This window comes from Leucopleurus acutus (genome assembly GCF_964270905.1).
Source record: "Leucopleurus acutus genome assembly, chromosome: 3".
NCBI lineage: Eukaryota > Metazoa > Chordata > Mammalia > Artiodactyla > Delphinidae > Leucopleurus > Leucopleurus acutus.
Window position 1 is genome coordinate 9,406,568 of NC_139145.1, and position 26,032 is coordinate 9,432,599.

At 48.4% G+C, this 26,032-nt stretch overlaps 1 protein-coding gene across 5 annotated transcripts in view; it reads left to right on the forward strand.

The window, feature by feature from the left end:
- The window catches only part of CACNA1A (calcium voltage-gated channel subunit alpha1 A), a gene marked incomplete at its 5' end in the record, with an annotated part of 237,674 nt that overhangs the window by 134,892 nt on the left and 76,750 nt on the right, over window positions 1–26,032 (forward strand). For 4 of the 5 annotated variants that reach the window (XM_082834912.1, XM_082834911.1, XM_082834914.1 and 1 more), the window contains 11 exons: window positions 93–149; window positions 1,630–1,719; window positions 9,997–10,206; window positions 13,455–13,567; window positions 14,799–14,911; window positions 15,067–15,198; window positions 15,492–15,564; window positions 17,378–17,495; window positions 17,632–17,699; window positions 21,353–21,459; window positions 23,142–23,945. In XM_082834912.1, coding sequence (XP_082691038.1) covers window positions 93–149; window positions 1,630–1,719; window positions 9,997–10,206; window positions 13,455–13,567; window positions 14,799–14,911; window positions 15,067–15,198; window positions 15,492–15,564; window positions 17,378–17,495; window positions 17,632–17,699; window positions 21,353–21,459; window positions 23,142–23,945 — 1,885 coding nt within the window. Of the gene's footprint in view, window positions 1–92; window positions 150–1,629; window positions 1,720–9,996; window positions 10,207–13,454; window positions 13,568–14,798; window positions 14,912–15,066; window positions 15,199–15,491; window positions 15,565–17,377; window positions 17,496–17,631; window positions 17,709–21,352; window positions 21,460–23,141; window positions 23,946–26,032 lie in introns of all 5 variants that reach the window. The other variant, XM_082834913.1, reaches the window with a different exon arrangement.

A 26,032-nucleotide genomic window follows, 5' to 3' on the forward strand; every position in this document is an offset into this window, starting at 1 on the left:
AGGAGGACCCTTCTCCTTCCTGGTCCAAGGGAACCCATCCCCAGGAGAGTCCTCCAGACGCTGGAGCTTAACTGTGTGCTCTTCCTCTTCAGAAGAGGTGATCCTCGCCGAGGATGAGACCGACGGGGAGCAGAGGCATCCCTTTGATGGTAACTGCTCTGAACCTGGCTCCAGGGGTGGGGGTGGGTCCCAGGGGACACAGGAGGAGCCGAGGCTGGGGGGACAGGCTACTCCATTCTGAGGGGCTTCCAGGGAATGGATGTTCAGGGCCCACGTATGCCAAGAACAAGCACAAGACCAGGTCAGGCTCAGGAAGATAACGGGAATGGTGGGAATCTGCTTCCTCGAGGAATTTCAGGAACTTAACACGGGGTTTCCCTTTCTTGCCTGCCCTTTCTGCTTTGACCATGTGCCCAGCTACTTCTGCTTTGTGCCTCCATTTTCCCCATCTGTCAAATGGGCATGATAATAATCATACCTACCTTAGTTGATTGTTCATGAGAATTATATTAATTATTGCAAATAGAATGCATAGGACAGCGTCTGGCTCGGGGTCAGCCCCACTTGTGTTCACTAAGTAAAATAAATAATAATAATTTCACCAATGGGAATTCCCTGGCAGTCCAGTGGTTAGGACTTGGCGCTTTCACTGCAGTGGCCCGGGTTCAATCCGTGGTTGGGGAACTAGGATCCCGCAAGCCACACAGCACAGCCAAAAATAAAATGAATTAAATTTAAAAAATAATAATAATAATTTCAGGGCTTCCCTGGTGGCGCAGTGGTTGAGTGTCCGCCTGCCGATGCAGGGGACACGGGTTCGTGCCCCGGTCCGGGAAGATCCCACATGCCGCGGAGCGGCTGGGCCCGTGAGCCACGGCCGCTGAGCCTGCGCATCCGGAGCCTGTGCTCCGCAATGGGAGAGGCCACAACAGTGAGAGGCCCGCGTACCGCAAAAAAATAATAATAATAATTTCACCAAGAATCCAGCTTACTATTAAGGACAGTTGTCTCAACATGTTAGAAAGCTGTCTAGACAGAGCAATGACTTTGGATTGAAGAGACCAGGAGTGAAAAGGAAGGAAAAGAGCTGGGGCCCTATCCCAGTAGGTTACAAAATGGATTTTGTGGGGAGGGAAAGAGATTACCCTTGGGGGTGTCTAAATCACTTTATTGGAAGTATATGCCTGTACTCACTGTCCCCTGGCGAGCTCTTGGGGGTGGAGAACCTAAATACTGAGGAAGGGCTTCCACAGTCCCAGCCCACCTAGCAAGTGTGCTAAAGGTTAAGGGGTGGGCTGTTTTCATAGGAGTCACTACATATCCAATCCCAGGGCTCCTAGAGGGAAAATGATAGCTGAGAGCCCAGACTTCGAGTCAGACTGAACGGGACTTGGTTCTCATCTTTACCCCTTGGGCAAAGTCATGTACCCTCCCTAAGCCTCTGTCTCCACATCTGTGAAATGCGCACGCTCTTACTTTCCACCAAACCAGACCACCACGTGGGTAAGATCCAACCACACATAGAAAGTCCCTGGTAGAGCCCAGCACCCAAGGACACACTCAGTCGATGTCATTTTTGTAGCAAAAAGGGTAACGTCTTTTTCTCTTGCCATGTTTCCATTGTTGGAGCTCTGCGGAGAGCCACCATAAAGAAAAGCAAGACAGACCTGCTCAACCCCGAGGAAGCTGAGGACCAGCTGGCCGACATTGCCTCCGTGGGTAAGTCCTCCTGCTGCCGCCTGGCAGTCGTTTATTACTGATCGCCCTCGAGATGGAGTGTGAGAGCTTGGGGCACCGGGCTGCCTAGATCTGGGTCTTGATTCTGCTTCTTCCCACCTGTGTCCTGGGGCAGATGACATGATTATGAGAATAACAACAGAGCATGTCTTTTCATATTATTGGGAGGAGAAATAAAACTAAATAATCTACATATAGGGACTCCCCCCGACAGTCCAGTGGTTGAGACTCCGCACTTCCACTGCAGGGAGCACAGGTTCCATCCCCGGTCGGGGAACTAAGATCCCACATGCCACGTGGCGCGGCCAAAAGAAGAAGAATAATCATCCACATGGAACATTTAGAACAACATGTGGCAGAGAATAAGGTCCCCATGATATTGGCTAATATTATTGTTCATTAATTATTTATGAATAATATTATTATTGTTCATTAGTTCTCATTGAGGGGCTACATTTATTAAGTGCCCAATTGTGAACAAGACAGAGACCAAATCCCCACCCATGTGGATCTTGCCGTCCAGGGCAGAAAATAGATATTAAACAGGTCATTACACAAATAAACCTGTAATGATAACAGCACTTCAGAGGAGATGCCCCGCGCTCAGCCTGCTCTGGAAGAGGGGAGTGTGGTCAGGGAGGGCTTCCCAGAGGAGGTGACACTGACAATGAGAACTGAAGGGTGCGTAGGAGTTCACCATGGCAGTGACAGCAGAGAGAAGGCTGTGCTCAGGCTGTTGCTGTTGGTTATCTCCAAGGGCAGCGTTTGAGGTGGGAGAGGACATTGACTTCTTTCCTTCTCACCCCTCTTGTTGGAGACTGTGTTGCTTTCAATCTTTCCCAAGGAGACTCTACTATCTTTTGAAATGGGTTTTTTAACATTCCGATTATGAAGGGAATTCCCTGGCAGTCCAGTGGTTAGGACTCTGTGCTTTCACTGCCCAGGGTATGGGTTCAATCCCTGGTCAGGGAACTAAGATCCCGAAAGCTGCACGAGTACAGCAAAAATAAAATAAAATAAAAATTCCAGTTATGAAGAGTGGGTGGGGGAGCTTCCAGGCAGAGGAAATAAGACAAGACTCTGAGGGGAGAAGGCATTAAGGCTGATGGGGTATATGGAGCATAGAGGCAAGAATGAGAGAAGGAGGGAGGGAGGAGGGAATTCAAAATATACACGTGTTTCTGGGACTTCCCTGGCGGTGCAGTGGTTAGGACTCGGCGCTTCCACTGCAGGGTGCACGGGTTCGATCTCCGGTTGGGGAACTAAGATTCCACAAGCCTTGAGGCACGGCCAAAAAATAAAAATAAAAATATACGCGTGTTTCTAATCCCCAGGTACCAACTACTTCATACTCTGCTTTTTTCATTCACCCCTAGCTTATAAGCTTACTGCTGAGTTTCAAAATGATTTCCGTCACTGTCCCACACTCCAGAGGGTGGCTATACTATGGTTTGCTCAGCGTGGCTTTATTATATGGTGTTTGAGTTGTTTCCAATTTTTGCCCTTACGAGGAGCACTGCTGGGAACATTTACGTACAATGACTCCCCCCACCCTTTGGGTGGATTTCCTTGGGGATAATTATAGGATCAAAGATATTAACAGGTTTTCAACTCATTATTCACAGAGCCATTCTGAGTTTCAAGAACACTGAACCCATTTATAAACCTGCCAAGTATTCAGACACTCACGGATTCTCCCACACCGGCCATTGCCTATTACCCGTTTAATTTCCTTTCCCAGATAAGTCGGTTTGTAATGATACCTTAAAGCTTGTTTTCATTTGCATTTTTAATTTCTAGCCCAAACACTCTTTTCCTCGTAATGATGAACAAGTCCTGTTTCCACTTGTGGATACATCTGTTTCTCTCCTTCCAGCAAATTCAGGCATTGGAATGCCCCATCAATGCTCTGTGAATTTGATCCATTACATCTGTCCAACATCTTTTCCCCTTTAGGTTGCTTCCATTCTTCTAATCTGTTTTGTTATATTTTGATAGGCAAATATTTTTTGTCTATACCACATTTATTAAATGTCAGGCACTGAAAAAAATAGGGTACCCAAGATCTCCTCTATGGATAAGATTGGGTACCTGTTCTTAATTAACAGGGAGATATTATTTTTCATCAGTCCTTCTAAAAAAGATGAAAAAGTGATACCACCCAGTGTTGGCAACGATGAGGAGAAGTGGGCATAGCCATATGCCATTGTCAGGAATGTAGGTTGCAGTGTTTGTGATGTATGGTTTGGCATTATTTAATTATTGATGTTTATATTCTTTGACCTAGAATTTCTGCTTCAAAACATTTCTTCACATATGCAAAAGATCTATGTACCAACCTCTTCTCAGCAGCACTGTTTCTGGCATTCAAAAAAGTAAAAACCAGAAACAACCCGTGTGCCCCCAAATAGGGAGATTGTTAAAGAAATTACAGTATTTATATACAATTGAATACTCTGCTGCCAGGAAAAAGGATGGAGTTGCTATGGCATGGAAAGATGTCTGAAATATATTTTTTGGTGAAAAAAAGCAAGTTGTACAACAAAATGTAAAATGTGTGGTCCCATTTTTAAAACAAAATTAAGAAGTGTGAGAGGTACTTAAAGATGTGGAAACTGGAGGGATTGCAAAGGATTTTCACTTTCTCCATGACATTGTTCCTGGAATGGATGGATTAGTGACAGGCATTACTTTTGAAATCAGAAAAGTAATTAGGTAAGTTTAAAGTTACTTAAAAGCAACAGAGACTAATTATAAGGAGTCTAATAGCTATACAAGGCAGGAAGGAATTTGTCTGGTGGAAAAGCAAAGAAAGCTTCGTGAAGGAGGCGTTTTTTAACTGGGCTTCACGTGCAATGGGGAGAGTGTTATTAGTTCACTGGGGTCACCATAATAAAATAGCACAGACTGGGTGACTTCTTTTTTCAAAACAGAAACTTACTTTCTCATAGTCCTGGAGGCTGGAAGTCCAGGATCAAGGTGTTGGCAGGGTTGGTTTCTGGTGTGGCCTTTCTCCTTGGTTCATAGATGGTTGTTTTCCTCTGTATCTTCACGTGGTCTTTCCTCCATGTGTGTGGTCTTTCCTCCATGTGTGTGGTCTTTCCTCCATGTGTGTCTGTGTCCTAATCTCCTCTTCTTATAAGAACGCCAGTCATGGAGGATTAAGGCCCACCCTAATGATCTCATTTTAATTTAATTACCTCTTGAAAGGCCCTCTCTCCAAATACAGTCACATTCGGAGATCCCGGGGGCAGGGTGGGGGTTGGTTAGAACTTCAACATATGAATCTGTGGGACACGGTTCAGCTCCTAACGCCGGGGGAAGTGGGGATGATCCAGGAAGCCATGATAGATTCACAGAGGGTTTGTCTGTGGGAGACCCTAGGGCTCGAATTTGCGGCTGACATGAGAAAACTTGCTACTTGGAGAACCCAGATTCAAGGCTGACATTTGATAAATGTGTGATAAAAGGAAGATGATAAACCGAAGTTGAAAGCTGTCACACTGAATAAGTGCCAACGCTGTCCCATAGCACCTCTGTTAAGAAAGAAGGTGACTTTCAACTTTGTAGATGGATCCAAGACACAGGCCAGTGGCTTGTTCTCCCAGGACAGGTTTGCTCCAGGCAAACCCAGTTAAAGCCAGCTCCCTTGCCTGATAGATCAAAAACCCACAGGAAGGGGCCCCTATGCTAGCAGGGGCTTCCTAAACAATCCTGAAAGAGACCTCTGAAATTCCAGGGTTCTGACAAGGAAATGCCTTTACCTTTATTTATTTATGTAAAATAATAATAATAATAATGTGTTTCAAAGTCAGGCAGGAACTGTGTAACATTTGCCCTCATGTTGTACCCTAGTAAATGCAGCTTTATGTAACTGATGATTCTACTGTGCTGTCAGCTCATTTGATAAACACATTATAAAACGGTCTCATGTAGAGTTGATCAACTGACTGTTGAAATATGGACCTTGAGTCATTGTTAGGAAGAACTGAGCCATGGGTGGAATCTGCCATCACAACACAGGTTCTTTAGGAAAATCAGATTCCATTTAGATGGTTTTAAGGGTATAAGCTCAGTGTGGGCTGTATTCGTTTGCTAGGGCTGCTGTCACAGAGTACCATGAACTGGGTGGCTTAAAACAACAGAAGTGTATTCTCTCACAGCTCTGGAGGCAAGAAGTCCAAACGGAGATCAAGAAGTTGGCAGGGCCGTGCTGCCTCTGAAGACTTTAGGGGAGAATCTGCCCCCACGCTTTTCTCTTCGCTTCTGGTGTTGTCGGCAATCCTGGGCTCTCTTGGGCTTTTACTTGCCTCACTCCAATTTCTGCCTCTGTCGTCACATGGTCTTTTCCTGTGTGTCTCCGTGTCTCTTCTCCTCTTATAAGGATACCAGTCATTGGATCTAGGGCTCACTCTAATCGAGTCTGACCTCATCTTAACTTGATGTCATCTCCAAAGACCCTATTTCCAACTAAAGTCATATGCACGGGTACCAGGGGTTAGGGACTTCCACACATCTCTTTGAAGGACAGTTCAACCCACAATTTGGGAAGCACCTATTTCAATTTAAACAGAGAAATTGAAGAGCCTATAAATTGCCCCAAATCCCAAGATTCAGCCTTGGTAGTGCCATACTGCTGTCCTCACCGTGGAACATTCCTGACCAGGACTGGTCGCCTCTGGCTCTTGACTCCTTGAATGTAGCTGATCTGAACTGAAATGTGCTTCATACTAACGCATTAGATTTGGAATACATAGTACAAAAAAAAAAAGAGTGTAAAATATCTCTTTAATATATTTCTATATCGATTCCACATTGAAATTGATATCTTAGATATATGGGGTTTCATAAAATAGCTTATTAAAATTATTTTTTAAATCTAAGGATTGCCTGCAATTACAGTTCCAGACCACAGAGGAAAAGTATAGACAAGAGTGTACAGAAAAAGGGAGCATGGGTCAGAGCAAGTACGAAATGCAATAAGTAGAGGAGACAGTACAGAGCTGGCACACGGCCTGGCATGCAGTAGGTGTTTAGTTAATATTCACTTTCCTCTCCATTCCTGATGAGCGGGATGCCTATTGTGGGATGTGTCTCCAGGCCCTGTGATCAGGAAAGACTTCCTCCAGGCGTTGGTATGTGAACGGGTCTTGATTTCAGCTCTTAGGGTTGTAGTAAGAGATTTTAATCTTACCAATGAGCATGATGTGTCAGCGTCATGCTAGGGGATATTAACTCATTGATTTCTCCCAACGGCCCTGTGAGGTGGAAGGCACTGGAGTCCCAGGATGCAAGGTGACTTGTCCGAGGTCATCTGCCCAAGGTCACTTGCCTGCTGGTGATGGAGCCAGGTTTCCATGTGGCTCCAGCAGGAGCTGGGGTAAGGGGCCTCCTGCCTGGTATGATTGCCAAGGCTTGTGGATGCCTGTGGGTCTGGGCACATCTTTGGGAGCCATAAGGACCAGAAATGTCCCAACTGGGAAGGGGTGTGAAGAGCCACCCTAGGGTTCCCAGTGCCCATGGGGTCAGGCAGGTGATGGACATGAGGGGAGGATCCAGCCACTGGACCCGGCCAGCTGCTGCTGGGCAGGAATGTGGTCCCTTCCTCACGGCCACATGTTCCAGGAGTGAGTGCAGCATGGTGGCCGAGAGCACAGGCTCTGAACTAACTCGACACTTCTTAGCCAGTTACTGGACTCCCCTCAGTCTCTGTTTGCTCAGGGTGTAAAATGGTGTTAATGACGGTCCCTACTTCCTAAGGTTGTGACGAGGAGCTTACTGTGTAAAATGCCTCCCCCGCAGTGCCTTCTAAATGTTCAAAACATGTCAGCTGTTATTTTCATTCATGAGAAGCTGAAATCCATATTTTTATGGAAAATCTCCCAGTTTTTAAATGTAGACCAGTAATTTTAAATTTCACAAACCCGGGATGAACCAGTATGGCCCCTGGGGTGCCAACTCCCAGCCTCTGTTTAGAATTCTGCTAATAGCAAGTGGCATCCTGAGAGATGTTTTACGTGTCCCATGCCTGGCTGGTGTGATGAGGTTGATGAAGTGGTTGATGGATGAAGGTATAAATGAACAAATGAATGAATGGATGGATGGATGGATGAACAAATGAATAATGGATGGGAGGATGGATGAATGAATGTGTGAATAAATGATGAATGAAGCAACAAATTGGTGAATTCCTGGATGCACTAATGAATGGACAAATGATGAAAGAAAGAATGAATGAATGAATGACATACCAATGAGTGAACAAATGAATGAATGCACAAATAAATGAACGAATGAGCACACTAATGAATAAATGAAAGAATGAATGAACCAATGAAGAACAATACACAAATGAATGCAATGGAAGATTTTCAAGAGGAAGTTTTGATTTTTTTTTTAATTTATTTTTGGCTGTGTTGGGTCTTCGTTGCTGCGCGCGGGCTTTCTCTAGTTGCAGCGAGCAGGGGCTGCTCTTCGTTGTGGTGTGCGGGCTTCTCATCGCGGTGGCTTCTCTTGTTGCGGAGCACGGGCTCTAGGCACACGGGCTTCAGTAATTGTGGCGCATGGGCTTAGTTGCTCCGCGGCATGTGGGATCTTCCCAGACCAGGGCTCGAACCTGTGTCCCCTGCATTGGCAGGCGGATTCTTTTCCACTGCGCCACCAGGGAAGTCCCACAAGAGGAGGTATTTTAGAAGGTAAAATCAATCTATCCAAAACTGAGCTCTGAACCTCCCTCCTATCCCTCCCGGGGCTCAGGCCAAAAACCTTGGCTTCTCCCTCTCTCTTCCACCCACACTTGGTCCATCAGCAAATGTCGAAATCTACCTTAAACAATACATCCCAAATCTGCCCACTCTTCTTCCTTCTCAGCCACTATGGAGTGGTAGCCCCATTATCATTTGCCTGGACTAGAGCCGTCACCTCCTCCCTGCTCCTGCCCTTGCCTTCCACAGTCTTTGCCCCCCACAGCAGCCAGGAGGCACCTGTGAACCCCAGTCAGCTCACGTCCCTCCTCTGCTCAAACCCTCCATGGCTCCCACCTCACTCAAAACAAAAGCCCAAGTTCTCCCCACAGCCCCCAAGGCCCTTCACAACCTGCCCAGTCTCCTCCCTGCCCTCACCTCTTCCCTTTTCCCACCTGAGCCACTCCACGCCAGCCACACTGTTCTCTTTATGCTGCTCCCACAGTATGTCAGGCAGGCACATTCCTGCCTCAGGGCCTTTGCACTTGCTATCTCTGCTGCATAAGGTACCTAAGATACTAAGGTAACTCAGGCCAACCCCTTCACCTTAACCACTGGATTTAGTACTGCCGCCTGCCCAGTGGTCCCTCCTGGGGGCCCCAGTCCCCTTATTTTGCTCTACTTTCTCTTTTTTCCAAAGCACTTTTCACCTTCCATCACACTATTTTTTTTAATATTTATTTATTTATTTGGCTGTGCCAGGTCTTATTTGCAGCACGCAGGATCTTTAGTTGTGGCATGTGAACTCTTAGTTGCAGCATGTGGGATCTGGTTCCCTGATCAGGGAACACAGCCGGGCCCCCTGCATTGGGAGTGTGGAGCCTTAGCCACTGGACCACCAGGGAAGTCCCCCATCACACTATTAATTTACTATTGATTATAGTATCCTTGCTCTCCGTCTCCCCCGCTGGAGTATCAGTCCCAAGAGTGCAGGACTCTGTTAACGTGTATCTGGAACACCTGGGACAGAGCCTGGCACAGCAGGTACCTTGTAAATGCTTAGGAGCAAAAATATACGTAGGCAGTGGGCACAGCTGGCTCATTCTTTGGTGATTATTTCTAAAGTGACATATCCATGGAAAACTAGGATCCTATCCACACCTCCTCCTGGAGGCTTTCCAAGTATGGTCCATGCAGTTCTGCTACCTGCCTCTGCACTGGGAGTCCTGAGCAGAGGCTCCTACCTTATCCCACCCTGTGGCATGACCCCCCAGAGTCATCAGACATGGCCAGGAGAGGAAGATACAGAAAGTTGGCTCCAGCGATGAAGAGCCATCAGCCTCCCCGTTGACATCCTGAGCAATCATTGGTTATTTCCAATACTGTTATTTTCAGGGGCATCCCCTTCTCATAAGCTCCATCTCTGGAAAGCTAAGCCCATAGGTCATGATGGTTCCCAGGGGCTTCCTTGCTTGGGAGGCTAATGGATTCCCTGGCCACAATCCGTGCCTGGGCCATGCATCGGCTAATTTCCTCTGCAGGAACACCTTGACATTCTCCATCCTTTCCCTGGCAGGGTCTCCCTTCGCCCGAGCCAGCATTAAAAGTGCCAAGCTGGAGAACTCAACCTTTTTTCACAAAAAGGAGAGGAGGATGCGTTTCTACATCCGCCGCATGGTCAAAACTCAGGCCTTCTACTGGACTGTGCTCAGTCTGGTAGCCCTCAACACGCTGTGTGTCGCTATCGTTCATTACAACCAGCCCGAGTGGCTCTCCGACTTCCTCTGTGAGTACCTCCTGGCCCCACCCCCACTGGCTCCCTGATCCCTTCCTCACACCCTTTTTCCAGTTCTCTTTCTCTGATGGTATGTGTTCCTTCTTTGGTCCTCATGGACTTTGTCCTTTCATTTGGCCATGTCTACCACTCAACTTGGGGCTGATGTTGCTGCTGCAACCATGACAGAACCCTATTTCTTTGGGCCTGAGCTGGACGCTGGACTTTAGGCCACCAGAGACTTCCATGATCACTTTCTAAGAAAGGCACATAGGGGTGCCTTGGAAGAGAGACAGAGACAGTCGGAGACTGCAAGACAGCCAGATAGAGACAGAAACATACATGTGATTTCTAGGTGCATCTCTGGGAATCAAATAATTTATGGTTGAGAGATGGGGGCACATTAGAGATAAAAAAAGTGACCTGTGTGTTGTACCCATTTTCTATTCTCATTTCTGACTCTCTGCTTCTTCCCTTTTCTTTCAAACCTTCTGCTTCTTTCCCCTTTCATCTCCTGTCCTTTTTGACTTCCTTATGTCTGGGATTCATTCCTAGAAGATACTCTCTAACAAGTGTGAAAACATCTCGCTCCCTCAGTGAGTACCAGGATTTCCAAGGCTTTGCCCTTCTGGGCCTATTCCCAGACTTCAGGAATTAATATGAGATAGTATCAAAACTGATGACCAGGTTGGGGGAAAAGAAGCAGTGAAAGGTGGGGAGACCTCTGAGCAGGATTTAAAAAGTAAAGAGCTCTTAGGAATCAACAAGAGTAATGGCTGGACAGTAAGGAAGGCAAGTGGATACCTTGGCTCTGGCTTATGGGCCCCGAATGAAGACTCCCCAAAACCTGTTTTCCTGCTGGCTGCCCTCCTCCTACATCTACTGGCTTGTCTGACTTAGGTCTGTAGATTCTCTACCCTTCTGACCTGGTTCAGATTAACCCAGACAACCGTTGGAGAAGTTGAGTCTTCAGCCTAGAGAGGCCTGGGAGCCTGGTCCATGTCATTGTCTCCTTGTAACCCTCATTGTTCCCAGTCACGTTGGCTGAACGCCCCCCCCCCCAGGACATTCCCCAGGGGCCAGTTCTCCTTCCGAGAGCCCTGACCTAGTTCCAACCTTAGTAATTGCATTTAGTCCCCCTGGAGTCACTTATAAATGAGGACTATTTACTTTTTGTCTTAACCTCCTCTGATAGCCTATTTTTAATCTCCCATATTCTCCCCACTAATCACCTTGCTCTGTCTGTCCTGGTTCAGGAACAGGGGGTTGGGACTTCCTGCCTGGGGCCTCTGTGTCTGTAAACGTCCTTTAATTATCAATTTCCAGTTGAGAAAACTGCAACACAGAGAGGTTAAGCAACTTGCCCAGAGTCACACAGCTAGTTAGTGATGTAGCCAGGATTTGAACCCAGAGTCCAAGCTGTATCTGATGGTACATCCCTGCCCTGATTACCAGGTAACCTGGGTTCTTGATGCCTGCCCTGCCCCTAACTCTCCGTGTGACCTTGGACAAGCTCTTACCATTGTCCATCAATCAAACACATCTTCAATTATAAGGCACTCTTTTATTTTTATTTTATGTGCCACTAAGAAATAAAACAATGCTGCCATCTAAACTAGGACATGCCAATTTTAAGATACACCCCAGTTTCGGAGATGTCAAAATGTGAACAAAAATATGTGTCTTGGAATCAATGAAGTGTAGTTGTTTCTCTGGGTCTCAAATTCCTCTTCTGTACTTGGTGGAAATTGGATTTGATGACCCTGTAAGTTCTTCCAGATCCCCTAGTGCTACAGATAAGTAATTCTCTCAGGTCTTGTGCATCACCAGCTATCATATTTCCATGGTAACTGGGGAACAGGTATCTTGGAAACTCGTAAGTTGTCCCAGAGTTTCTTCTGGTGGTTTTTGGAATACACCAGATGTTATGGACAGATTTCCCTTGCTGAGATTTTGGTCTCAGGGGCCCTGGAGACCCTAGAGTTTCCCTCAGACACTAGGAGCTCCCTGGAGTCCTAAAACTAAGGGAAAGTTTCCATCAGGAATGAGTGGGAAAGACCTTAACCGTCAGTTCAAACCACCTCTTAAAAGAATGATATAACAGGGAATTCCCTGGTGGTCCAGTGGTTAGGACTCTGCGGTTTCACTGCCGAGGGCCCGGGTTCAACGCCTGATTGGGGGAGCTAAGATCCCACAAGCTGCGTGGTACAGCCAAAAAAAAAAGAAAAAGAAAGTAAAATCACAAAGAACTAGAAAAAAATCTTATACTACTAAAAAAAAAGAATGATATAACCAATACCCTTGACCTTCCAACAGAGTTAGCTATGTGACCAAAATGGAATTCTTGGAGGTTTGGGTCCTCTGTCTTCCCTTTCTGTATGCTTTCCTCCCCTCAGAATTCCTCCTTACCTCTCCTTCCCCTCCAGTAGGTGACTACTCATGCCCTTCCTGACCCCTCAACTTCCTACCCCACCAAGAAAGCCGTCTCAGAAAAGGGACTGCTATTAAACATTTCTTTGCTGGAGCAAACCAATAACCATGAGTTACCTCTCCCCAAGGTATTTGCACCATTATGCTTTCTCACCAAAAAACAAAAGGCTTTGTCTTGCCTCACGACTTTCAGACATCAGCAAGACAGGATTTCCAAGGGACGTAAATGAGTTTTCAAGGTTCGGAGAAAAGCCATGCCTTAGGTTAGTTGCCTGTGGCCTCCAACTAAGTCGCCAACACAAGGATGACAAATAGGACACTGTCATGATTTCTGTTTCTCTTATTCCTTTGGAAGTCAGACAGATAAAAGTGGTTTAGTCATAATTCTTAGATTATGACATGCTGGCATCATGGAACCACTTTGTTAGTTATCCAATTAGTCAGTTAGCTGTTAGTCAGTTAGTTAATTCATTCATTTATTCGTTTTAAAAACGTAGTAAGATGCATAAAATAAACAACGAGGACCTACTGTATAACACAGGGAACTATATTCAATATCTTGTAATAACCCATAATGGAAAAGAATATGAAAAAGAATATATATATATGTATATATAACTAAATCACTTTGCTGTATACCTGAAACATTATAAATCAACTATACTTCAATTTAAATTTTTTTTAATTCATTAATTAACTTTTTAAAAAAATATATAGTAAGCACCCAGGAACCCACCAGCCACGGTTGCAATTAACAGGAATGTCAGAGCCATCTGGAACCTCCCCTCCACAGATCTAACCTCCTCTGTTTTCCCCCCTCTCCCTTCTAGACTATGCAGAATTCATTTTCTTAGGACTCTTTATGTCCGAAATGTTTATAAAAATGTACGGGCTTGGGACGCGGCCTTACTTCCACTCTTCCTTCAACTGTTTTGATTGTGGGGTAAGTGGTCTGGTTTCTAAGGATTTCAGTTCTCCAGCTCTAGCTTAGAATGGCTGACACCTGGGGACATCCAAAAGAGAGAAGTAGGATCGCCCCTGGATATGAGAGACTCTGCTGAATGCAAAAGGAATGAAAGGACAATCCCAACTTCAGCAAGGATACAGAGCCCCTAGAGCCCTCCTCAACCACTGCTAGTGGGAGGGGAAATTTGTGGACCCTTTTTGGAAAGTAGGATTGACCTGGCGATTCCACGGCTAGGGATTCACCCTAGAGAAACTCACACAGATGCCCAGGAGACACATACAAGAATGTCCTGAGCAGCCTCGCTAGTGCCAGACCAAACGGCCCAAATATTCCTTTGCAATAGAGTGGATAAAGTTGTGGCCTAGCCACATCATGAAATTCTCTGCACCAATGAGAGGCAAGCAAAAACAGCCACACCCATCAGCGACATAATACTGCACAGAAGGAAGCAAGGCACTGACAAAACCAGTCCATACGGCACGATTCTGCTCGTGAAAGTTCAGATGGGTGAAACTAAGCTATACGGATTACGGAGGATCCTTGAGTGCTTTCAAAAGGCAGAGACCTCGAAAACATGATGATAAGCGAAAGAAGCCAGACATAAAATAAAAGGGCACATATTACATAATTCCATTTATAGGAAATGTCCAGAACAGGCAAATCTCCAGTGACAGGAAGTAGATTAGTGGTTGCCAGGGGCTGGGAAGAGGGGGATGGGAAGTGGCTGCTCATGGGTCCGGGGTCTTCTTGGGGGGTGATTGGAAATGTTTCGGAACTAGAGGGGGGTGATGGTTATACAACATGGTGAATGTACTCAAGGCCACTGCATTGTGCCCTATGTTGAGTGAACCTTTCCGGTTAATTTTATGTTACGTGAATTCCGCCTCAATTTTTTAAATGCAAATGGTTAAAGGAAACGGTTAGCATAAAATTCAAGGAGGTGGCCAATGTCTAGGGGTCCCTGGAGGCTTTCAGGCTGCTGACATGTCTTATTTCTCGACATAGGTGGTGCTTTCGTGGGCATTCGCCTTGTAATTCTTTGTGCTCATCAGCTCTTAATAAGTTAAAAAACAGAAGGGATGAGAGGGGTCTGAGACCCTCACCCTGATTCTGTTTGAGGGTGGGAGTTGGATTGGGTTCCTGCAAGGTTCAGACCCAGGGCACGTTTGCAAGGAGCCTGGACATAAGACGGGGTCCTCTGTTCTAGGTCATCATCGGAAGCATCTTTGAGGTCATCTGGGCCGTCATAAAACCCGGCACATCCTTTGGAATCAGTGTGTTACGAGCCCTCAGGTTATTGCGTATTTTCAAAGTCACAAAGTAAGTCTTTGGGGTTCCCTGGCATCCCGATGGGAATGGGGGTGGGGGCCAGGGTGGGGTCACCTCCACCATGTTGGGAAGGTGGGCTTAGCTGCTGCCACCCTGGCCCAGCCTGACCCCCACCCCCACCCCCAAACCCTGGCCTCTGTTGGCAGGTACTGGGCATCTCTCAGGAACCTGGTCGTCTCTCTTCTCAACTCCATGAAATCCATCATCAGCCTGTTGTTCCTCCTTTTCCTGTTCATCGTCGTCTTTGCCCTTCTGGGAATGCAACTCTTTGGTGGACAGTGAGTGCTCAGCGGATTCTCCGACGTCTGCTTCCCTGGGGTCCAGCCCAGGGCCTCCCACCCCCAGGCACCTTGCTCAGTGCCTCCAGAGACCCAGGCCCAGCTGCATCGCACAGTCTGCCCTCCTCGTGGCCTGGATGCCCAGTGCACTCACCCAGATGGGTGGGGCCCGGGGTACCACGCAGGGTGTCCTTTTAGGGGACAGAGATACTGCCCTGGATACAAGGTACTGAGCCAAGCCCTCAGGACACCTGAGGTGGGACGAACATGAAATGTCTGTGTCCTCTCTGCAGGTTTAATTTTGATGAAGGGACTCCTCCTACCAACTTCGACACCTTTCCAGCAGCAATAATGACGGTATTTCAGGTACAACCTTCAGCCAGCCCCATGAATGCAGGGACATACAGGGAAGCACCAGAGTTCGTCAGGAGGCAGAGGGAGCGGGGAACATGGGCAGGAGCCTTTATTGTGGTTTCCACAGGAAGAAATGGGCAAGGCACGTTAAGCAGGCTTAGGATTGGCTAGTTTAAATAATTTCATCAGGCCCTGGAGCTGTCCTGAGTTGTCTGGTACCTGACCCTGGGCTGATTCTGACAGGAGAAGGTTGGCCCTGATTGTAAGAGCCCAGTAGTGGAGGTGGTTGGGAGTGTGGGCTCTGAATTGGTTGGTTTGCATTTGAAAAGCACATTCACAGGCAAGGTGGTTACTATCTCTAAGAATTAGCTCGTCCTGACTCCCTCCAGGGTCAACAAGGCCTCCCACATATGTCAAAGCATCAGAATATAGAAAGTAATAGACATGGATAATACACCATCCTCCCCCAGATTGGAAGACACCCCGATCCCATATTCCAAGGCAAACAGATTGACCCGGGGTGGTCACCCCAAACCAATTTCTGTACCCATGTAGGCACATACCCTGAGGTTTGGAACTGGCCTAGCTGGGACTTCCAGAGCCTTTCCATGTGGGTTCTGTCTCTTTAGGGGACAGAGAGTTTATGGAAAATGTGACTTCACTCCTCTCTTCTCCTGGGGGAGAGGTAATTTCTAAATGAGACCCCTAGACAGGGGCTTGGAAAGGGAAGCCATCCATAAAGTTCTCCATCTACTTCACATAAATGATTATTCATAGTAATCACCTGCCATATATCTTCAGCACAAGGGTTCTTGCCCAAGAGGGAGTCTGTCCCCCAAGGTCACCTAGTAGTATCTGAAAACATTTTGGGTTGTCACAACTGGGGATGTGGGGGCATGTTACCGGCATCTAATGGGTAGAGGCCAAGGATGCCGGTCAACACCCTACAGTGCACAGGATGGGAGGAAGTCCCAAATGTCAGTAGTACCAAGGCTAAAAAACCCTGCATTAACAGATTAATGTTTTGGGAGTTCTTTCACATTTACTTTATCCTCATGGAAATAATACAAAGGAGGGAAGTTGGATATTGTTTAACAATTGTGTGGATGCTACATACATAGCCCTTCCCATATGCATCTGCACAACTTCTGTTTGCCAGCACCTGTGTCCCTTTACCTGAGGCTTCCTCTGGTCACCAGTAGCGCCACCATCACCACCCCCAGACACAGCAGTCCAGAAGTACCAGTGAATATATGGCAAGAGAAATGTATTTCTCACAGTTCTGGAGGCTGGAGGTCCACAATCAGGGTGCATGCAGGGTTGGTTCCTGGTGAGGACTCTCTTCCTGGCTTGCAGACGGCCACCTTCTCACTTCTCTCTCACATGGCAGGGAGAGAGAGAGAGACCAAGTTCTCTGGTGTCTTTTCTTATAAAGGCACTAATCCCCTCATGAGGGCCCCACTGTCATGTCTTCATCTAATCCTAATTCCCTCCCATCTCCAAATACCATCACACAAGGGTTTAGAGCTTCAACATATGAATTTAGGGAGTACAACTCAGCCTATAGCAAAATCCCCTTATCACATCAGGGAAGATGGAGTTACAGAAAGATTGTGACTCCTGCAGGGTCACTTTTTCCTAGAACAGGCTGAGAGCCCCTCAATGCAGGGATGGCCCTTTCCTCTTGCAAACAGATGAGACCCTCCCCACCCAGAGACAAGGGCCAAGGAGGGGCCCACACGGCAGGTTCCGGCTCCACAGCTGCATCTCCGAGGGGCCCAAGGTTGAGGGGGGGTTGGCTGTGTGTTTCTCCCTCCCCTTGCAGATCCTGACGGGCGAAGACTGGAATGAGGTCATGTACGACGGCATCAAGTCTCAGGGGGGTGTGCAGGGCGGCATGGTGTTCTCCATCTACTTCATCGTGCTGACGCTCTTTGGGAACTGTATCCTCTGTGTGGGGAAATGGGGACGTGCCCGGGCCTCAGGGAGAGCAGATTGGGGGGCACAAGGGGGGGAATTCAGGAGTCCCAGATATCAAGGTCCAAGTGGCGATGCTTTCCCTGACTCCGACATTTGCAGACACCCTCCTGAACGTGTTCTTGGCCATCGCAGTGGATAATTTGGCCAACGCCCAGGAGCTCACCAAGGTGGAGTTGGTGGGAGAATGTTGCTGTGGCAAAGTTACCACCTACTCATGGCAGATCAGGACCGTGCCAGGTGGGGGTAGGGGCTAGGGTCAGAGCTTATGCCCTGGATGCACTGTACCAGGGAGAAAGTGCCTCCTCCCCCACCCCCAAAATAGACGGTCCATAATAAAGTGGATTCTGCAGCAAAGGAGGGGGGCTAAGGCAGCAGGGTTTCTACAGGAAACAGAAGGCAAACTCCACCAGAGTGCCCATTTGTAAGGAGTGGGCAGTGTCAAGGGACTTCCAAGGAATGCGGCAGCCTCTAGGATAGCAGGCACTGTCACTGCCCTAAACCCGAAAGGAGGGGACAGATGGAGAATAACCCAGACAAGGTCCCGAGGTTCAGTGTGTGTCCCTGTTAGCTTGGGAGTCGGCTGGACCTCATTGCTGAGTGGTAGCAGTAAAGAATTATATGTGCTCATGGTTCCAGGCATTGCTGTTATCTCCCTTTTGCGGAAGGGGGAACTGAAGCTCAGAAAGGCAAAATCCCTGGCCTCCGATGGGATGATAATATCTGCTGCTGTTTAGAGCATCATGCTATACCTCTCAGGTGCTCAGTACAGTTCTCGACACACAGGAAGTGCTCGATAGAGGGAGCCTTTGTAAGTCACTTGGCATGAGCAGGCACCTGGACCTAGAGCCCACATTTTACAGAGCTGGTAAAGGGAAGGCTAGGATTCGAACGCAGACTTGGCAAGTTCCAGAACCTAAGTTGTCTACCCACACGCCCTGCCGGCTTTCATTTGAGCCCCAGCTGAGCAGGTAATGATAAAAATAAAAATAACAACAAGCAAGGAAAATGTGATTGCCCCTCTTGTATGCCAGACACCAGAAAGCATAAGAGATAGGGAGTTACTGCTATGCTCATTTCACAGATGGGAAAACTGGGGCCCGGAGGGTTGTGACCTTACCACATATCTGGGAACTGAAAGAGCAGAGGTGTGACCCCTCAAAGAACAGAAAAGAGAGAAGAGTACAGGAAATGAGATCAGAAGGGAATTGGGGGGATGGGCGGTGAGAACCATCCATGTGAGGAGGTCCAGTTTTCATTCATGGTCAGTGATACTGGATTATCTGGACAAAACCTGCTGCCAGATGCCCCATAGGGCAGCCTTCGACTCCCTGGGACTCAGGTCCACCTCAGCCAGTCACAGAAGGGGCAATATTGCTTTCAGTAACACAGGTCACACCCCTGGGATAGCCCACACGCAGAGCAGCTGGGAACGGTTGTACAGGTTGTGCACTGCACAAAGGAAGCTGGGCACCTTTTTGCAATTTAACGAAGGCATCTTAGGAGCTAGCGGTCGTCTGACCTAAGCCTTTCGCCAGCAGCCTCATCACATTAAAAGAATGTGTACAGAATCATTCAGCCTAGGAGGTCCAGGCCTGGGACCTGCCTCAGCTTCACAGCCCCATCCCCAGTGCCACGAGGTGTTCAGGCCATGTTCAGGGAACTGAACTGAACCGAGCAGACTTTGCCAACCCTCCATCTGCCAGCCTTGGCAGGAGGGAGAGAGACTTTCCTGGGCCCAGTTCCGACTGGGGGAAACGGAAGTCTCCGCCACCCCAAGCACACAGCCACAGTCCTGACCACCACGGAGCTGGCTGGCGTCAGTGCTTCAGGGGCTGTTCCAGCCATGATCTCATCCAGGTTCCAAGACCCCATCCTCAAGGGCCATCATGGGGGAGGAGATACCTCAGGAGGGTGGGAGAAGGGGAAGGAGAAAGCTCATCTCCTGTGACGTGTCTTCCAGACCCTCATTCTTTCCTTCATTTATTCCACAAGCATTTCTCAGGCATTTAATATGTGGCAGGGACCCCACTAAGCCCCTGATGTGGTTGGGGTTTTTTTTTAATTTTTTTATTGACGTATAGTTGATTTATAATCTTGTATTAGTTTCTGGTGTACAGCAAAGTGATTCAGTTATACATATATATAATTCTTTTTCATATTTTTTCCATTATAATTTATTACAAGATATTGACTATAGTTCCCTGTGCTATACAGTAGGACCTTATTGTTTATCTATTTTATATATAGTAGTAGTAGGTTTTTATCTCATTTAACCCTCACAGAAAACCTAGGAGGCAAATTCTCTGATCCCCCTTTTACAGATTTTGTCATTCATTGAAAAGCATTTGGGAATTCCCTGGTGGTCCAGTGGTTAGGACTCGGCACTCCCACTGCCAGGGCCCTGGGTTCGGTCCCTGGTCACGGAAGTAAGATCCCACAAGCCACGGTGTGGCCAAAAATAAACGAATCCATTAAAATTGAAATTAAAAAGGAAAAGCCTTTACTGAGAATCTACTGTGAACGGGGTCTAGGAGGCAGGGACATGGCAGGGAACGAAATAGACAAATCCCTGCCCTCGTTGATATTCTAGGGGGAGAGATAGATGAGAAAGAAACTTGTCAGATGGTGATAAGCGCTAAAGAGAAAAACGAAGTGGGGAAAGTCGAGGAGAGTTGAAATTTTAGATGAAGATTGTGAGGCACAGAGAAGTTAAGAGACTCGTCCAAGGTAAGCAGAAAGTGAAAGAGCTGAGATTTGAATCCAGATGGGTCCAGAACCTGCGCTTCTAACCACATGCAACGTTGGTTAAACTTGAGCGTGTTTCAGACTCAACTGGGAGCTTATTGAAAATGCAGATTCCAGGGCCCAGCCCAGGTTCTTCAGGAGACCTGGGAATCTGCATTTGCAGTGTTTCTTAAGCAGGTGGTCCAGGGACTCATCTCTGAGAAATGCTGGTTGTGATGCCAGGAGGGGGGGAGGCCTTGGGAGAGCAGGGTGGCCAGCGGGGTCCCACCCCTGTGTTGTCACGACAGACGGTGTCCTGATCTGATCATTACCGAGGTGGTAAGGTTGCTTCTTGCCCCAGACATCTCAGCGCGGTGGGAGAGGTGCCCTGCCACCGCATGACCTTTCTTATTGGCGGGTTCATCTCTGGCCATTTCTTTCTTGTTGCTTTTTCTTTGCTTTTTCTTTGTTGGCTTTTCTGTTTTACGAATGAGGCCCTGCATGAAGGCTGAAGAAGGATTTAAAGCCCCAAAACGTCTTTTTCTGTGTGTATTTTTAAAACATCTTCCCCCATCCTCCTCCTCTCTGAACCTAACTGGCTGAGAATATAAGTTCCTCTCCTGATTCCCCTTCTGGAGGCTGTTGGCAGTGCATGGGATGGGCTGTGGGATGCCAGATTTTTCTGCACGTGGGGGCTTGTCAGTGTTCTTTAAAAGTCTTGGTTCAGAGAGCTTAAATGGCCCAGGAAGTAGAGTGAGAGGAAAATCTTTGCATTAATTTCCAGCTCATTGAGACAGGGTACAGAAAAATTTCCATTGTGGGAAGGGAAGGGAGTCTTTCTCCTTTTCTTCTGACTGTGTGTTAAAACAGGGTTAATAATGAGCTAGATATTGAACCTGTACATAAAGGGGATAGCAGTATACTTAACTGACGGGCAGCCTTTCCAATCACTGGGCCTCGGCTCTGTGTGGTTGACACCCAGGCCACACCTGTTGGTAAATATCTGAAATGTTGCCCCTGGTTAACAATGGGGTCAGAGGTGAGGCCCCAAGGCCCAGTTCCTGTTTTGTGAACAGGGATCACATGTGACTTTTAGGATGAACAAGAAGAAGAAGAGGCAGCCAACCAGAAACTCGCCCTCCAGAAAGCCAAGGAGGTGGCAGAAGTGAGTCCTCTGTCTGCAGCCAACATGTCCATAGCTGTGTAAGTGCCCCCAACACCGCTATGCTCTCTGGGGTCCTCAACCTCTGCACCCTCCCAGTCAAGAATTTGGGGGCAGGGGGCAGTCCCTGACTGGGCTGAGCTTTAGGAAGAGGTGCTTCTGCCCTCCCACCCACTTTCACTCAAGAAATAATTAATTAAGCAGGTACTCTGTGCCAGGCACTGTTCTAGCTGATGGGAATACAGCGTTAACAAGAGGTTGAGGTTTATAGGAAGGGCTAGGGGTGGTGAGAGTTACGATTTTAAGTCAAGTTGTCAGGGAAGGTCTCACTGAGAAGGTGACAAAGCCCGAAGAAGGTGAGGCAGGAGCTCTGTGAGGGTCTGAGTGAAGAGCATCGCTGGCAATGGGATCAGCATGTACAAAGGCCCTAAGGCAGGAACATGCCTGGTGTGTTTAGGGAACGTGAAGGAGGCCAGTGTGACTGAAGTAGAGTGAGTGAGGGGGGCGAGTGGGGGTAGGTGAGGGCAGAGAGGTGATGAGCAGATCATGCGGGGCCTTGTGGGCTGTAGGCAGGACTTAGAATTTTGCTCTGAGCCAGGTGGGAGACAGGGAGGGTTCTTGAGCTGAGGAGGGATAGGGACTCAGGTGGTCACAGGTACCCTTTGGATGCTATCAGGGGAGAAGACTGCATTGTTCCCTGCAAAAGAGATAGTGGGGGCTGGATCAGGGTGGTGACTGAACAAGTCATGGATGTAGCTGAATTCTAGACAGATCATGAAGGCAGAGTGGACAGAATTTGCCGGTGGATCAGAGGTGTTAAGGTGGTAAGAGTTAAGGTGTCTTGATTAAAGGTTCGTTAACACAGATATTCTGAATTGCACCTTTGCTGGGTAGTCCTGGGATTTTGCATACTGTGGGGCGGTGCATAATGGGACAATGGGGAGGGGGCTTTCTTTCTCAAAGTGCAAGGAGATGGCTGTGGAACGGGAGCCCAGGAAGGTACATGCTCAGACAGGCAAGCCTATAGAAGTTGATGGTCTGTATAAAACTATCAATACACGTAGAACCCCTGGAAACATCTGTGTGCTCCAGGCAGGGCTTCAGCCCAGCCAGCACTCCCAGCCATGACCCCACTGGTGTTTTGCACCAGTGGATAGACAGGCACTGTCCCAAGCTCCCAAGCGCCCATGTCAGGGCTTCCAGAACCTGCTCCAGATCAGTGTCCATTATGATTGGCTGTCTCAGAGGTTAAACTATTTTGAACATCAGGACAGCCCCCAGAGGCCATGTGCTAAAATTTGAAGAGGAATAGAGAGGTCAGTGGGGACATACACCTGGGCTGAGACCCCCATTAGACCGAAATGCCCAGCCAGGCCAGGATACCTTACTGGAACAAGATGCCCATCTGGGCCAAGACGCCTGTAAGGACGAGACATCCGGCCAGGTTGAGTTTTCCACACAGGTTGAAACACCTAGTTAGGCAGGGATACCCAGCCAGGCCATGATACCCACCTTGACAGAGATGCCCACTTTGGTCAAGATGCCCATCTGGGCCAAGGTACCCACCTGGGCAGAAATGCCCACCTGGGGCAAGACACCCACCAGGGTGGAGATACCCACTGGACCGAGATGCCCACCTGGGCTGAGATGCCTGTTAGCCCGAGAGGTCCATGCAGGCCACAATGCCCAGTAGTGCCCTAACCCCTGCGCCCTTCCGTTGCAGGAAGGAACAACAGAAGAACCAGAAGCCCGCCAAGTCCGTGTGGGAGCAGCGGACAAGCGAGATGCGGAAGCAGAACCTGCTGGCCAGCCGGGAGGCGCTGTACAACGAGATGGACCCGGACGAGCGCTGGAAAGCCTCCTACGCCCGGCACCTACGGCCCGACATGAAGACCCACCTGGACCGGCCGCTGGTGGTCGATCCCCAGGAGAACCGCAACAACAACACCAATAAGAGCCGGGCGGCCGAGCCCACGGTGGACCAGCGCCTCGGGCAGCAGCGAGCCGAGGACTTCCTGAGAAAACAGGCCCGCTACCACGACCGGGCCCGGGAGCCCTGCGGCTCCGTGGGCCTGGACACCCGGAGGCCCTGGGCGGGCAGCCAGGAGGCCGAGCTGAGCCGGGAGGGGCCTTACGGCCGCGAGTCGGACCACCACGCCCGGGAGGGCGGCCTGGAGCAGCCGGGGTTCTGGGAGGGCGAGGCGGAGCGGGGCAAAGTCTGCGACCCGCACCGGAGGCACGCCCACCGGCAGGGGTGCAGCCGGGAAAGCCGCAGCGGGTCCCCGCGCACTGGGGCCGACGGGGAGCCCCGCAGGCACCGGGCGCACCGCAGGCCGGGCGACGAGGGCCCAGAGGACAAGGCCGATCGGAGGTCCCGGCACCGTGAGGGCAGCCGGCCGGCCCGGGGCGGCGAAGGCGAGGGCCCAGACGGCGGCGAGCGGAGGAGGCGGCACCGGCTTGGCCCTCCGCCCGCCTACGACGGGGACGCACGCAGGGAGGACAAGGAACGCAGGCACCGGAGGAGGAAGTAAGTGGAAGCGATGACAATAGTAGAAATGATAAGATGAGGCAAAGTGGCACCTGCTGGATACCTGGTACCCTCCTGAGCCACTTATTTCAGCTTCTTGACAGCCCCCTCATTGTCATGGCCCCGTTTCACAGATGGGGAAGCTAAGAGTTGGAACTGACTTGCCCAAGGTAACACATCTAATAAGTGGCCTTGAACCCAGGTCATCTGGCGCCAGAAGCTGCAAACTATCAAGCCCTTGTGCGTCTCAGGGAAACTACAAGAACTTTCCCCCAGAATTATACAGCTCTTCCATGTGCTTGCTGTGTGGCCTTCAGCAGGGATCTCATGTCTCTGGGCCTCAGTTTTCACAATCTGTAAAATGGAGATAGTGGGGTCTAATCTGGTCATTGCTCGAATTAAATGATGTAATATATGCAAAGGGCCTGAAAGAGCAGCTGACACATAGTAAGTGCTTGGGAAATTTAGACCCTTTTTGGCTGTTATTGAGTCAATCATTTTTCACCTGATGCTATTCCTGGGGGTTTTGAAAAGCCACTCTGGGCCCTCAGAATTGAATGAAGAGCAGCGTTCAAGGCTTTGGGCTGCATCTTCCAGGCCAGCACCTCACCCAGTCAGAAATGACACCCTGTTCTCCATAACAATATTTTGTAACACTCCTTAGAAAATCCTACGGTGATGGTACATTTAGGAGCCCAAACAACTTACATGCGTTCTTTCACTAATTAACGTCCTCTTAGTCTTCTTCTTTTTTTTTTAATTTTTATTGGAGTATAGTTGATCTCTTATTCTTCTTTTATTATATATCACCTGCCACTAGGGCATCCTTCTGATTTTTTTGTTTTGTTTTGTTTTTTTAAAAAATCCCTCTTGTAAGTTTTTTGTGTTTTCTTTTTTTGGCATTAGGTATTCTTTTTTTTTCTTCCACTTTTATTGAGGTATAATTGACGGGCAGCACGGTATACGTGTAAGGTGTACAACATGATGATTACATACATCAGCACCATATTAATTTTTTTTTTTTTTTTTTTTTTGCCGTACGCGGGCCTCTCACTGTTGTGGCCTCTCCGGTTGTGGAGCACAGGCTCTGGACGTGCAGGCTCAGCAGCCATGGCTCACAGGCCCAGCCGCTCCGCAGCATGTGGGATCTTCCCGGACCGGGGCACGAACCCATGTCCCCTGCATCAGCAGGCGGACTCTCAACCACTGCGCCACCAGGGAAGCCCCACCATATTAATTTTTAATGATGTGTTTAAATGCTTCTGTTACATGCCATATGCACTAAGCTAGCACTTCTCAAAATTGAATGGGTGCGCGAATCCCCAGGGATCTTGTGAAAATACAGATTCTAATTCAGTAGGTCTCAGGTGCAGCCTGAGGTTCTGCATTTCTAAGGAGCCAGTGATGGTCCAGGGACCACACTTTGAGTAATGAGACCCTAGAAGACAGAGTGAAGCAATTCTGATGCAGACACCTATACACAAAATCACAATGAATGAGACAGGTACAGATGCCAGCTGACTCAGGATGCAAGCTACTCGAATCACACGAGGGAGTTACCATCAGTGGTGAGATGTTCCAAAATGGTGAAGTTCCGTACGGAATAGAGTCTGCTCTTCCTTTAATTTGTCCAGTACTTGCATTCTGGGAAGATGTGATGTATATTTAAAACATGCAAAAAATACTTTATGCTGATACATGAAGCAGAGTTAGGTTGAAACAAGACTCAGATCGTTACAAGCAGAGTTTTCACCTGTGTGAGGGACATTAGAGAGTCATGAAGGAGAGAGGATAATTCTTCCTCGGTGGGACTGCCCTGCACATGGTAAGATACTTATAGACCTGCCTCCCATTTCCTAAATGCCCACAATGCCCCCAATTATTATGGCATTAGGTCTCCACATAGCTCCACAACAGCCCCCTGAAAATCATTGTTTCTGAGAAGGGAATAGTGTTCTAGGCTAAGAACAGCATGTGTAAAGGCCCTAAGGTAGAACGGAAGGAGGCCAGTTTGCCATTTGGAGGGTGAGGAGAGAGGGGCAGACAAAGAAATTGAAGGGAGTGTAATAGGTCAGCAGAGCCTTGAG